Source organism: Leuresthes tenuis, unplaced genomic scaffold (assembly GCF_036924035.1).
Source record: "Leuresthes tenuis unplaced genomic scaffold, fLeuTen1.0.hap1 SCAF_5, whole genome shotgun sequence".
In the NCBI taxonomy this organism is placed as follows: domain Eukaryota; kingdom Metazoa; phylum Chordata; class Actinopteri; order Atheriniformes; family Atherinopsidae; genus Leuresthes; species Leuresthes tenuis.
In genome coordinates this window covers 32,990,541-33,004,904 of record NW_027325359.1, presented here as the reverse complement: position 1 = coordinate 33,004,904, position 14,364 = coordinate 32,990,541, and the positions used below count along the sequence as shown (strand labels likewise).

Genomic DNA, 14,364 nt, shown 5'->3' with positions numbered 1-14,364 from the left:
ACTGTCACTTCAATATTTTTGTATATACTGTTGCATGAATAATAATAAAAAGTATCACTGTCCAAGTATTTCTGGTCCTCGCTGTTTCTATGTACAAATGTATTTTATTCGCCACTAACTCCTCTCAGTTTGTATGTGACTGGGACACAGAGGAGCCATGTTTGTGTATCTTATATTTTGTATGTTTTGTTGAATATACAATTTTACAAAAAAAAAATCATACAAAATTACGACAAAAAGAAACTAAAGTTGAAACGTAGTCAGTGAGGAAGAGGTCGCTCGGACAACAGAAAACAAAGAAAAAGACGAAGAAGAAAAGGATGACCCGGAAGTGGGCGGGGCTTTGTCTCTTTAGAAGAAATTGAAGCTAGCCGCTAGCCTCCTGGTGCAGCAGGCTCTCTGTCTCTATCAGATCAACATGGTCCAACTTGTGGGTTCCCTCCGAAAAGAGCTGGCCGAGTCCCTGTCCACCTGCAAGGTTTTGGTGGTGGGAGCAGGAGGGATTGGCTGTGAGCTGCTGAAGAACCTGGTCCTCACGGGCTTCAAAAACATAGAAGTGGTGCGTTACCTCTATGTTTGTATGTGAGTGTTAGCTAACCGGCTAGGATGCTAGCTAGGTCTTTGTGTTGCATAGGCTGCGCCTGGAGGTGTGAGGGCTCAGACTAATTCCTGAGACACCATATTGAAATGTTAAAATGTTGTTGTCTTATGTCTTGTCTGCACTACAACGTGTTCAGGCCTGGACATCAAGTTGTAGAAATATAAAGCGGTCCCTCAGCGATGTAGCCGTAACATTTGGCGCCATTATCACTGCTAAGTTAGCCGGACAACTTCTTTGTAATGTGACGGTTCTCTGATCGGTGCGGTGGCTTAATGCCAGCAGAGACAACGCTTTGTTGAGCTTTTCCAGGTCTATATGTGCTGCAAATGTGTGACCGTGTGAAAACGTTTAAATGTCCTTGTCTGACTGTAGCTAATGTTTGTATGTTTATGCATATGTATTTATATATATATATTGTGTTTCTGTCTGTTTCTGATTGTACTGTCTCAGAAACAATAAGTCAGATATTTAGAAAATTTAAGAAAAATGTACAGATTATTACTGCTCAACACGATGGTTTTTGTTATTCAGAAAATTCGTCAAAAAAAACCATCAGTATGTGTTTATTTTAATACTGAGTAATTAGCTTATTTCCAGATAAAATGCACATTGAAAAGAGCTAAATGTCCCAGATGTGTCATCAACATCTTCTTCTTCGTGTGAGCTTTGCTGCAGACTGTTTTGTCCCTGCAGGCTTTCACAGTTGTGACCTACAATTTGGAGGACAAAGTGTTTTTACAGTCCTGCAGTCACAAGTAAAGAGGCAGCATGTGGAAATGAGATTTTTACTGGTTAAGTGCAGAGCAGTTGGCCTAAAACGAACAGTCATGCAAGGACCAGCGGTGAAACATTTGGTCAAACGGCAAGCGTACACTCTTGAAGATACTGATATTTTATTAGATTAAGTTGTTCGGTAGGTTGATTATTGTGGACTGTCATAAGGATGGTGTAACGAATTTAACACGACTTGTGTAATAAACCAATTTATTCCTGCAGATTGACTTGGACACAATCGATGTGAGCAACCTGAACCGTCAGTTCCTCTTTCAGAAGAAGCATGTTGGGAAGTCTAAAGCACAGGTATGTAAGCGTGTAATTCAGCTCCGTCACTGTGGGGTTGTTGTGTTGTTTGGGCTCGCATTAGGTTTGACTCCGCTGGTCCTGTTGTTCCTCAGGTGGCCAAGGAGAGCGCCTTGCAGTTCTGCCCCAGTGCAAACATCACAGCCTACCACGACAGCATCATGAAGTGAGTTTCCTGTTCCAGTTTCATCAAACTGGGACTCACGTTATCTCACGTAGGAGAGAAACATCCCTCTGAGGAACTGACCATGTGTCTTTATATTTTGTCTCCCAACAGCCCTGATTACAATGTGGAGTTCTTCAGAAAGTTCATGCTGGTGATGAACGCTTTAGATAACAGAGGTGTGCGCTCACCTGATGGCTGAGACGTTTTCTGAATATCTAAACTTCCGCTCGTTTAAACAATATGAATAAATATTTCCCACAGCTGCCCGTAACCACGTGAACAGGATGTGTTTGGCGGCTGATATTCCTTTGATTGAAAGCGGCACGGCTGGATACCTGGGACAGGTCACAGTAATCAAAAAGGTAGCACGTCCACATGTTTTTCTATTCTGAAATCTACTTCGTTAATATTCTGTTAACTGGCTCGTGCTTCAGATATTCATACAAAGTTGTAGGAAGAGACTAAACCTCTCACTGTGCATCTCTTCTCATCTTTCTTTGTGGTTGTCCTCCTTCAGGGAATGACGGAGTGCTATGAGTGCCAACCTAAGCCTGCCCAGAAGACCTTCCCAGGATGCACCATAAGAAACACGCCATCTGAGCCCATTCACTGCATCGTTTGGGCCAAGTATCTCTTCAAGTAAGAACTGTGTTAATCTTAAGTCTGTTCAGGCCGACTGCAGTGCAAACGCAGCCATCCTGGTATGTTCTTGTGTTCTGTTTGACTTTCCACCCAGCGTGCACAGATGAGCTCATTGTAAATACAGCTGAATTCTCTGCTCAGATGTCGTCTTTAAGGTGCTGAAATGGTGATTTTTGACCACGTTCAGACTGTAAAACAAAGACTTCACTAGATGCAGGAGTTATCCCCCTAAATGGTTATTCCAGCACCTCGCTGGTGTCCCACTGGCTGCGGCTGTGCTCGTGTCCGTCATGTTTAGAAGAGACAGATGCATACGTGGTGACTTCCTGCACAGAACTGTGGCCTCGAAGTCGCATGAATTTCGATTTGACGGCACAGACTGAGGTCATGTTGCAAGAAAATCCCACGTCTGATTTATGACCACATGCTGAAGTGGCCCAAAAAAATCGGGTTCCATTCGACTTGTCCGGCTCGCGCTGTCATGAAAACATCAGATCCGAGTCTCACGGGAGCAGAAACATTTGACTGAATTCAGTCTGAACCTATCTTTTCTCAGATGAAGCTGCGGTTGTAAGGATTTCTAAGAGCAAAGCAACAGTCTGGAAACACTTCAGGGGGCCGGGAGTTGACTGCGTTTCTGACGTCTGACAGAAGAAGCTGTAAAAGGAAAATGCTCGGGTCCATCCCGGTTTGGTTGAAGCGAAATGTGCAGCAGCGGTTTCATCCCCAGCAGAAACATCTGGGTGCGTCAGCCGGGCTTTGAGAGGCTCGGTTGCTTTTAAGCATTGTTTTCAGCACTGGTTGCTTGGCAGGAAGTGTGGAGGGACGGGATAGCATTGGACTGCATTGGCGAGCTTCAGCCTCTGCACACGGGGAGCGTTTAACATTTAACTGGATGTAGTTGGCTTCTGTACAGATTCGGTTGGACTAATGTTCACCTAAAGAAAGGAAATCGTTTGTTTTTTTTGTGTCGTGTAAACTGACTCGGCACAGAAACACTGAGCAGTAATAAAGAGGATTTATTTAGAGGTGATGATGCTGTGCATCTTATGCTGATTGTTGTAATTGTAGCCAGCTGTTTGGAGAAGAGGACGCAGATCAAGAGGTGTCACCTGACACAGCAGACCCAGAGGCTGCATGTGAGTGCACAGTTTATACCTTAAAACTCTGCTAACCGAATGCTTCACACAGCTTGAAGGTGAATTATCGGCTGTGTTCTGTGAACAGGGAACCCTGAAGAGACGGCGGCCCGCGCCACCGCCTCAGAAAAGGACGGAGACATCAAGCGGGTGTCCACCAAAGAATGGGCCCGTTCCACCGGATATGACCCCGTCAAACTCTTCAACAAGGTGTGTTGTGCTGGTTCACAGCCAAAGTTTCCAGCTTTCCACAGTGAGAAGGATGATCAGGCTTTGTTTGCATCGATGTGGGTCGCAGCTGTTAACTCACAACAGTGTGAAGCCAGTTTGATGCAGAGATCGGACATATTTAGGGCCCTATAATCTCCACGTTCACGAAATCGTGGAATTACAACGGAATCTATTTTAATGTGGAATTAGACGTAATTTGACTGAAATGCTGTTTTCTGTCTGGTGAAACTCTGAAACTCGGCACCAACCAGTCGAGCAACCCCCAAATTACTTTCATGTGTTCTGCATAAGTTACCAACTCACCAGGACTAACTAGTCCTTCAGCTTATATATACGTTCATTTACTTATTGATAACATTTTGGTGTCACTCTGAGTCGTTCAGACGCCATTTAGATCATTCTGGAGCCGTGTATATTATAGCAGGAGTGAACGGGGCAAGGCCAATGCAGCCTCTAAATAGCACGAAACTCCTTCATTTCACCAATACTTTTAAGTATTTAGGGACTAAAAACAGAACTTTCCCTTTCAGTAACTTGTTTAAGTTAAATTTGAAGAAGTTTAAAATGTTTGGTTGTTGTTTTATGACGAGTTAACTAAAGTTTTATTACTTGCTGCTTGTTTTTGATGCACTTTTGATGTATTGAGTTTTTTTTTTTTTTTTTTTACATTTTAGTGATTTACAATAAAACACAGTTTTTGGTAGTAAAATATTAAATAAAGAAAGATTAAAACGGATTTTATAGGGCCCTACATGTTAAAGTGTTCCCTGCTAGTTCCCTACATTCACCGTCGCTGTAAGATCTGAACATTGTTCTGATTTTGAATTGCTGTCATTTTGCTGAATCTTAACTGATTTATTCTGGATTCTGGAGAGGTTCTCCTTTTAGAAGCATTACAGTTCAGCTGTTTCACATGAAGCGAGGCGTTGTAGACGTAAACAAAGTGTTTCACATTGTTGTATATGTGTCTAATGTGATTTATTATCATTTCAAACACACAGCAGGTCCAGAACTGGCTGTAAACTTTCTGAAAATGAATTAGACTGTTGATAGAAAACTGATAAGGCTTCACAGTCACTGTTGTCATCTGTAGAAAGTTTCTTATTGTAAGTGATGCGATTAGCACAGACGCACAGTAACGTGCTTTGCTGTGATTGGCTCTCCCCAAGCTTTTCAAAGATGACATCATGTACCTGCTGACCATGGACAAGCTGTGGAAGAAGAGGAAAGCGCCTGAGCCTCTTGATTGGCGGCAGCTTGAGAATCGTGGTATGTATTGTGTTTGGGACGCATTTCTGACATTTTAATGTGGTCCAGATGAAAATGTGAAACATCCCCACAGGCCGTAGATCAATATTTCACTCTTCATTCAGACGATGACAGACCACCAGGGGCCTCATGTACAAAGACTTGCGTGGATTTCCTACTGAAACATGGCGTACGCTCAAACCAAAATGCCCTCCAACGTACAAAAATATCCGGATGTATTGATGTGTGCGCACGCGTGGAAGTGAGCGCACGTGTCGGAGTACCCGACTCCTCCCTGTCCACGCCCCTACTTGAATATGCAAATCATATTTAAATGAGCCCTGCACCTGCAATTCCTCTCTGCAGATCAGAAAATAAAGAATGCGTAAAACGGAAAAAAGAATAACTTAACGGAAAGTGAGATGAAGAGATTCACAAGCACGGGGTTATTAACATGTGCACACAGAGACGATCAGGGGCTTGTTAGAAAGATCTTAAGCTGTTGTTTAACCAGCAAAAAAACAGCAAGTTACTAACTTTAACCACCAGCTATGATGCTGTGAAGACGGGATAGAAATTGTTCATGCTCAATGCACTTCATGGGGAATAATATTAGGACAGTTACACGAATAAAGTTACTCACCAAGAAGCCACCCACAGTGCCAGCTTGTAGTCTGTTCCCAACAGTGCTGTTACTCAGAGTCGTGCGTTGAACCAGGCCACCTCGCCACAATGTTAGTTCAGTGCATTTGTCGCTGCAAATTGCGCTTTAATGTTGGCCTGTTCAGCTGCATTGTGGGAATTTGATATACCTGCTGAGATGCAGATAATCCCGTCCCACACGGCTGGCATGGCTCGGCTCGGCTCAGGGTCGACTGGCACAGTCCCGATCGGTCGGCCAGCTCCCTTTGAAATGCCCCGGTTGCCAGGAACCCCAACGTGGTCATCACCTGTTTGGGAACAGGCAGCACATGGCTCCTCGCTGTGTTGCGCTCCAACGCCGGCCGCAGCTCTGCGCATAGCTCCAGGAGGATTGCCCTCGGGAACCTAAAGCGGCTGATGAGCCACTTGTTCTCATGTTCCAACAAATCATGCCTGTCTCTAAATACACGCTCTCTCCTTATTGCACCATTTGCTATGTCTTCCAACACCGCTAAAGCAGCCATTGTTTTTAATAGTATGCACTGCACCACTTTGTGCATGCTTTTATATTCACTCTGACTGTAATTGCAGACACATGGGTGTGTTAATTGTTAATCAGTGATAATTGTTCATGTGTCTCAGATGTGCACATCGCTCATTCTGAGGACAAGTTGTGTTTAAATTTATTCATTATAACAGTTTCCCAACATCACCTGTAAGTGTCGCCAAAGAAACAACCGCTGTAGAAAAGTGCGTGCGACAGCCCTGAAGATGGCGTGAGGCAGGTCATTTCCACGGTCATTTCGCTCTTGATACATCTGATCGTTGACGTGAAAAAGTGTGTACGCCACTTTTTTGTGCGTACGTACCCTTTGTACATGAGGCCCCTGGTCACAAATGATCTCTCTAAACCAGGGATGTCAAACTCCGGTCCTCGAAGGCCGCTGTCCTGCAGGTTTTAGACGTTTCCCTGCTTCAACGCACCTGAATCAGATCAAGGCATCATTAGCAGACTTGTGCAGAACTTAACAATCTTTCAAAGAGCTCCATTTAATCTGATTCAGGTGTGTTGAAGCAGGGAAACATCTAAAACCTGCAGGACAGCGGCTCTCGAGGACCGGAGTTTGAGATCCTGCTCTAAGCCTTTAGTGTCATTTTAGAGTGACCACAGCTGGATGCAGGTGTGACACGTGCAGGAGTTTCGTGTTTTAAGTGTAGCGTGAAGCCAAACCCAACTCGATCAGAGATTTAGGACTTTATAGTTATTTAGATTTAGAGATTTAGGAGAAATGAGTGTGCGGCACGTAATCTTTTATACTTAAATATACTTAAATTATTTAAAATAACTAACCGCACATTTTAAATCCTTTAAATCTTTGTTGTTTTTAACCTTTCAGCTTCTTCAACTAAGACTTCTGCAGTTTTTTCCAAAAGGTTTAAATTATTTCACTAATTTATTTTCACCTTCACTGTTCAACCAGGATTTCAGCAACTTGCTTTCTGCTAAACTTTAACTATTTTTAGTTTTAGAAATGTCAAGACTTTTCACTTATTATCTGCTCGAAACCCTTTTGTTGTTTTTAACCCTTCAGCTCTTCTTTGCTGACAGTTACTCCAGCCAACATGGCTGCCCTGTTGTAAAAGCTTTATTCCAGCCTGTGTTATGTGCTCCTAATACAATGTAACATGACGTTATCTGTCTCTCAGCCATCACAGCACAGACTTCTCTCCTTTAAACCGACAGTGAGGGCTGTGTTAAAACTGCCATAAAAGCTGTATTCTACACAGGACCTTGATAGAAATGACTTAACTGTCTGCAGCAGTTCTGCTGTCTTTCTGCTATGAAATTAAATGAGTGTGCGGACGTAAGGCCAGACGTTTTCTCAGGGCTCCAAATGTCTGATTGTGGCAACGAGCATGAACTCCACCAGTCAAAAAAGTCCCACATTCAAGGACAGCGGGTTACTTTTCCATGGAAACCCGTTTAAAACTTCCTGAGAAACCTGCTGCTGCCGTAACACGGTTAGCTTTGCAGTGGAAGGACAGATGTTCTGCACAGGTTTATTTCACCGCCGCTCGTCAGAGGAAACGGGTTCAGGCTCAGTTCTTTTAGTTGAAACTGAATAAAAACCAGGTGTGTGAGAACGTTTGTGTGGAAATTATCATAATTTTCTTTTGCAAACTGAGGCGAAAGGAGATGATTTGGGTTTAATAATCTAAATGGCTTTAAGATGAAAGAAGCGTTGAGTTTTTAGTTTTAGTGAGTTTTAGCAAATGAAACATAGTTTCCTTAAGAAAAGGTTTTAATATTTAATTTAAAAATGGTTCCATGTTCTCAGGTGTGAGATTTCCCACTTTCGTTGGTTTGTGTTGTATCAAATCTTCCGTTTCTGGGTTTAAAACTGTAAACGGTCAAATCAGAGCATTTATTAAAGTCGTCTTGCGTTTAAGGAAGACGTGAAGGGCGTCGTTTTCCTCTGATGTGTTGATGCCTGAAAGCCAGCTCAGTTATTCGTCTCTGTGCTCATGCATGTGTTCCAGCGTGTCCTCATGAGGAGACTCCAGCTTCAGGTCTGAAGGACCAGCAGGTTCTGGGCGTTTGGGGGTGCTGCCAGCTGTTCAAGCACAGCGTGGAAACCCTCCGCTCACAGCTGCAGGAGAAAGGCGAGGGCGCCGAGCTGGTCTGGGACAAGGTAAAGACGCAGCTGGTCTAAGAAAAGGAAGCTTCTGGTCTTTTGCGCTGGTTTAACTTTGATGTTAACCAGCAGGAGCTGGTGGATTTCTACAGGTCAAATGTTTACTTCTTATAGCCACAATTAATTTATTTTCCTGCTTTCTGAACATGATAAAAGTAAAAGATAGAAAACACAGTGCTTTAAACACAAAGATGGTGCACCTGCAGCTTCAAGTGCCTGCTCTAAAAACTCAACTTGATTTGTGAAGAAGTCTCTGGCAGAACAATCGAGGGCAGCGGATAGATGGAGGCTTTATTGATCCCTGAGGGGGGTAAATTATAAAGTTCCAGTCCTTGTCGTGCAGCACCGAGTGAAACAAATATCTGTTCAGAGGTTGAACAGAGCAGCTAATTTAATCAGAAGGATCAGAGGTCTGATGTGCTTTAGAAATAGCACAGCGCCCTCTGCTGGCTGTAAAGTAGACTGTGACTCCTTCCTGCCTCTTCTCTTGACACCAGGATGACCCTCCAGCCATGGACTTTGTCACTGCTGCAGCCAACTTGCGAATGCACATCTTCAGCATGAACATGAAGAGCCGCTTCGATGTAAAGTGTAAGTTTTGCTATCTCAGGATGTGTCTTACTTTGTGGATGAACTGTCACCTGGGCTGTTTGTTTTCTGTAAACCGAGACGAGTTGTTTGTTTCTTTCAGCGATGGCAGGAAACATCATCCCAGCTATCGCCACAACCAACGCTGTCATCGCAGGACTCATCGTGTTGGAGGGGCTGAAGATCCTCTCTGGGGAGTTGGAATCCTGTCGCACGGTTAGTTCTGCTAACAGCTGTTTTGCATCTAATGTGGAGCCAATTGACAGATGTGAGACGGTGCTTTACGGGGGCAGACGGCAGCTAAAAGGTGATCTCCAGACGAACGAGCTCAAACTAAAAGTTACTGAACCAGAAGAGCTCTTTATTTGGTCTGAAAGCCTCACAGCTAAAGGACAGCCTAAAGTGTTCTTTGTTGAAGGGGGACTGATGACGGTGTTGCACACCAGGAACAGGAAACTTTGGTCCCCGCAGTCCCCTACAGGGCAACATTTGTTTGTTGAAACGTGTCAAATGTGTTATTTTCTGCCCGTTCTGTCGCAGATTGTCTCAGAAACTGAAAAGAGAAGGATTCCTCTACATTAATCTGCTGTTTAAACCCGGTGCAGTGAGTCTTCTGACAGCTCTGCTCATGCTTATTTCGGCAGATCTTCCTGAACAAGTGTCCCAACCTCAGAAAGAAGCTGCTGGTGCCGTGCATCCTGGATCCGCCCAGCACAAACTGCTACGTCTGCGCAAGCAAACCCGAAGTCACGGTTAAAGTCGACGTGGGCCAAACCACGGTCCTCTCTCTGCAGGACAGGGTAAAGTGAGGCAGCAGGTGGCCTCCCTCTGTCTTACTGCTGCCTTTTTTACATGTTGTGTTTCTGCTCAGATCCTGAAGGAGAGGTTTGGGATGGTGGCTCCAGATGTGCAGATAGAGGATGGGAAAGGAACCATCCTCATCTCCTCGGAAGAAGGAGAGACGGAAGGTATGAAGGCAGGAAAAAACATTTAAACCTGTTTAACACGTCTGTATTTTAAGCTTTTTACTGTTTTGTGGTAAAAATTTTCAGCTTAAGGCCGTGCAAAGACATGTGAGGCGGGGGGGGTATCAATGAAAATTTTTCGATATCGGTTCCAATATCGATACCTCCACTCAATACCGGTTCCTGAACGATACTTTTTTCGACACCAATTTTATAATATCAGTTCTAACAAAAAGGAAATTACATTAGACACAACAGAACAAATCTTCAGTTTTGTTTTTTGTGGCGTCCACAGGCTGAATGCTGAGAGGATGGCGGCTGCGGTCCGACCTTCTCGCAGTCAAACACAATTCATTAATTGATTTTGTGCAGGTCAAATAGTTCATTAAATTAGTCGTGTTGCTGGCCTTAGCAGCGAGGACTTTTTGGCACATGTTGCATCGCGCACTGTTGGCATCAGTCTTGGTGAAATGGAGCCACGCTTTAGACCTCGGTGGCATCGTTTAACCGGTTCCCAACGCAGATGCATGTGGACCCGTCTGTGGGCGTAACCACATGTTCCTGCATCAAAGTGTGACGTTAATACAGCCAATCGAGGGTCGTATGATCAGTTCTTGATCACGTGATTAATCTCTGGGCACCGAAAGACGAGGCATGTTTTGATACTCGGTGCTACCGAAGCATTTGCCTTAAAAGAACCAAAGTTCGGTACCCAGCCCTAATCAGCACATCTCCATCGGCTGTGAGGAACTGTTATCATAAAGCTAATATTTAGCATCCCACTTAATGCAGAGCTCAGCGTTTTGAGCTATTAAAACGATGATAAATTTGCAAAGGTTGTTTAAAGATTGCCCCAAAATGAATCCGTCTCTGTTTACAGACTGAGTCAGCGACGGGTTGTTCTTCCGTTTACTTTGTGCATAATCTTCCTCTCAACAGCCAACAACAACAAGTTTCTCTCTGACTTTGGGATCCGTAACGGCAGCCGTCTCCAAGCTGATGACTTCCTGCAAGACTACTCGCTCCTCATCAACGTTCTGCACACGTATGTTCCTCTGTGCATGCAATCTCTTTTTGTGATCCACCTCTGAGTGAACAGAGCATCTTTCCTTGTTGGCAGTGAGGAGCTGGAGCGGGACGTTGAGTTTGAGGTTGTAGGCGAGGCCCCAGACAAAGCTCCGCCCCCTCAGAGTAACCAGGAGGAAGTCAACAGCATCACCAACGGCAACAAAGACTCCGCCAAGCCGTCCACGTCCCTTAAAGGTCAGCACAAGCATGAATGTTCAACATGTTTGGTGTTACATACCTGAACTATAACACATTCAAATAAGCTTTTACAGCCATTTATTGAGCCTTAATATGAATAAATGGGATATTCTTCCTGCATGTAAACTGTAACGGCTCCTTAATCTCAGTCGCTGTTATTTCCTCATTCAGGAGGAATGACTCCTTGTGAGTGTTTAACTTAATTATCCTCTGATCTTTGACATTTTTGCTGCTCTTCCATTTAAATTTGCTTCAAATGTAAAATGTTTAAGAGGTTTTCTCGTTTCTAACTTGGCTGCATTTCATATCTAAGCTGAACTTTGTAATCCTGCGGTTCTTTTTTTTTGAGCCAATCCTTGTTGATCTGGTGAAGGTTTCAGTTTGACCTTTGCACAGATATCTGCAGACGGTCTTCAGGGATTCTTATGATGCTGAAATCATTGTTGAATTAGTGACTGCAAAGCATCCCTAAACCACGATGTATCCTCTGAAGCACCTGAGCTGAAAAACGTGACATTTAGATGAAAATCTGTCACACTTGTTGTGTTTTTAGACCATTTGAGGATTAAAAATGGCTGATTCGACTGTGTTGGTATCTTCCATTCTTCGAAATCAGCTCCAGCAGAGGACGATGACGTCATGATAGTCGAGTCTGATGAGGAGGAAGGCGCGTCGTCCAGCTCTGCGGCGGCGGCGAGCAGCACCAAGAGGAAGCTCTCTGACCAGGAGACTGGCGAGACCTCCACCAAGCGCCCACGGATGGACCAATCGAGCGCAGCTGCTGCAACCAACGACGACGACGACGATGACATAATCGCTCTGGACTAAACGCCCTGCCGCTTCTCTCCTGAAGGACTCCTTTTGAATTCTTGTCATTTTGACTCCAAACAGACAGTAGACTTAAATAAAACGCCTCTCTAATGAAGAACAGTTTACTCCCCTGGTTCGTCTGTGGCCTCCCCCCCAAACGTGGTTGTGCTTTCATACTCCCTTTCAGACATGATGCTGTAAATAGATTCTACGTTTTAAAAAAAAAAAAAAAGTTTTGAAAGACACATTCAACTTCTCGTGTTGTTTTTATTCATTTACGGTCCTGAAATGCTTCTCTTAATGGTTTAAAAAGTGCTTTTTTGTATTTTTTATAAACGTACTGTATTTCTCATTCTTACACAAGTCGGTGTAATAAGATCTGAAAACCAAAAGAAAAAAGATGTCTGAGACGGGTCGGTAATCCAGAGGAGTGTTAGTTTGCTACCTCTTTTCCAGAGCTAACGTGTTGCCTGCAGATATGCTGACATGTAACCGTGATCCTTTTGGCTCTGAAGAAATCCAAAAACTGCAACTCAGACGACCACAGAGAGGAGCTAACGCTGAGCTCAAGCGACTTAGACCCATACTTGTAGTTTAAATGTATTGCTTCATGTTAGTACGACTGTGTTCTGTTTTAGTGAAGGAGTCGGTTTGTCTAACGACTGTAAACGACCAGAGATGATGCAGTATTTAGTTCCACTCGCTCCGATTCATCCGGAATCATCCAGCAGGGAAGAACTGCAGCAGAGTGACAGAAACTGGTACAAAGTGTGGCAGCTGAGCTCATGCCAGCTTCTCCGCTCCCTGCGTGTGTTTTCATGTGATCTGTCTCGAGCCTTTTGGACCAATTTGATGAAAATAAATACAATCGTTTCAGAGGCTTCTTTGTTTTCTTGTCTTTTTGGTATAAAATCTGAGAAATCCAGTCAAATGTGCTCTGTGTGATATGACCTTAAAGCATCCAATAAGTACAGATGTGGGAATTTAAAGGGGAACTCCGGTATTTTTAAACCTGGACCTTATTTCTGGCATGAAATACGTTCATCTACTCACCGAGACCAGTTTGGTGAAAGTCTGCGTCCTTCGGAAGATATTTAGATAACTCGAGATCCATATAAGGGAGTGAACGGGGCTTAGAGGATGCAGCCTCTAAATAAGGCATTATCTGTCTTTATTTCACCAATACTTTAAGAAGAATGAATGAATGAACGTGTCCTATAGCTCTGTTAGCTCATAGCTGCTGTTATGTGGCTACTTGCAGCTATAGGAGAGCTAACGGAGGGATTTCTACACAGGCACTCTACTGGGACCACTTCATCCACACGCCCCCCTGCAGCACAGTTTATTCACTCTGGTAAGAATGTAAGAAATCTGATAAATATCCTGCCATGTTGCACTAAACTATCAGCAGCTAACTCTGTGTGAAGTTAGCCGACTGTCACAGAGCACGGAGTGAATAAACTGTGCTGCAGGGGGGCGTGTGGATGAAGTGGTCCCAGTAGAGTGCCTGTGTAGAAATCCCTCCGTAGTCGCATGAGCTGTGTTCTTTTACTTAAGTCATCTGTTTTCTGAACACCTTTGAACTATACTTGTGTTGTTTGTCCTGAGTTTGATTTTCTTGAGCAGTAACAGTGATGCGATATCAAACAGATAACAACTTACAAAACAAGGTCATGACGTCTGATTTGATAACAGTGTTTACCTCTGAGAAAGAGTCATTCATTCCCGTTTTTTTCATCATTTATGTATAACTTGTGTCTTAACTTATATAAAAGTTTTGTGGTTTTAAAGGAGTTTTCAGTCACATTTACACCACCTGTTTAAACCTCCATACATACATTCTTTGTCTCTTATCTGGGTTGCGAGGAGAAAAAGCCTAAGCAGAGATCTCCAGAACTCCCTCTCTCCAGCCACCTGGTCCAAATGTTCAGGGGTATATTGAGCCGTTCTCAAGCCAACTGAGAAATAAAGTCTCTCCGGTAGGTCCTGGGTCAGGCCAGAGGCCTCCTCCTGGTCCTAACCAGATACCTGTACCACCTCAACTAGGCTCTGTTCAGTTTAAATATACACTAAAAATACAAAATAATAATTCAAATAATAGCTTTCTGAAATGACATTCTCCATGATTTTTATCCCACCATGAAACAGTGAAACAGACATTCAGGTGGACAAAAACACCATCATACGTACAAAAGTTGTGAATATTTCAATAAAAAAAATCTGCATCTGTAATTTACTTTGAACCTTTGTTTAGTCCAAAGAAAATGTTTTCAGTGTCTGAACAATGATG

General features: G+C 43.6%; 1 protein-coding gene across 1 annotated transcript; it reads left to right on the top strand.

The window, feature by feature from the left end:
• Nucleotides 1-368: 368 nt before the first annotated feature.
• uba2 (ubiquitin-like modifier activating enzyme 2) lies at nt 369-12,954 on the top strand. The gene is made up of 17 exons (XM_072386700.1): nt 369-559; nt 1,598-1,681; nt 1,777-1,847; nt 1,959-2,023; nt 2,109-2,209; nt 2,365-2,486; nt 3,561-3,628; nt 3,717-3,838; nt 5,029-5,128; nt 8,291-8,442; nt 8,943-9,036; nt 9,137-9,249; nt 9,678-9,833; nt 9,905-10,001; nt 10,938-11,043; nt 11,119-11,261; nt 11,881-12,954. The coding sequence occupies exons 1-17, from the start codon at nt 419-421 to the stop codon at nt 12,090-12,092; spliced, it is 1,947 nt and encodes a 648-aa protein (XP_072242801.1). The 5' UTR covers nt 369-418; the 3' UTR covers nt 12,093-12,954.
• The last annotated feature ends 1,410 nt before the right edge of the window (nt 12,955-14,364 follow it).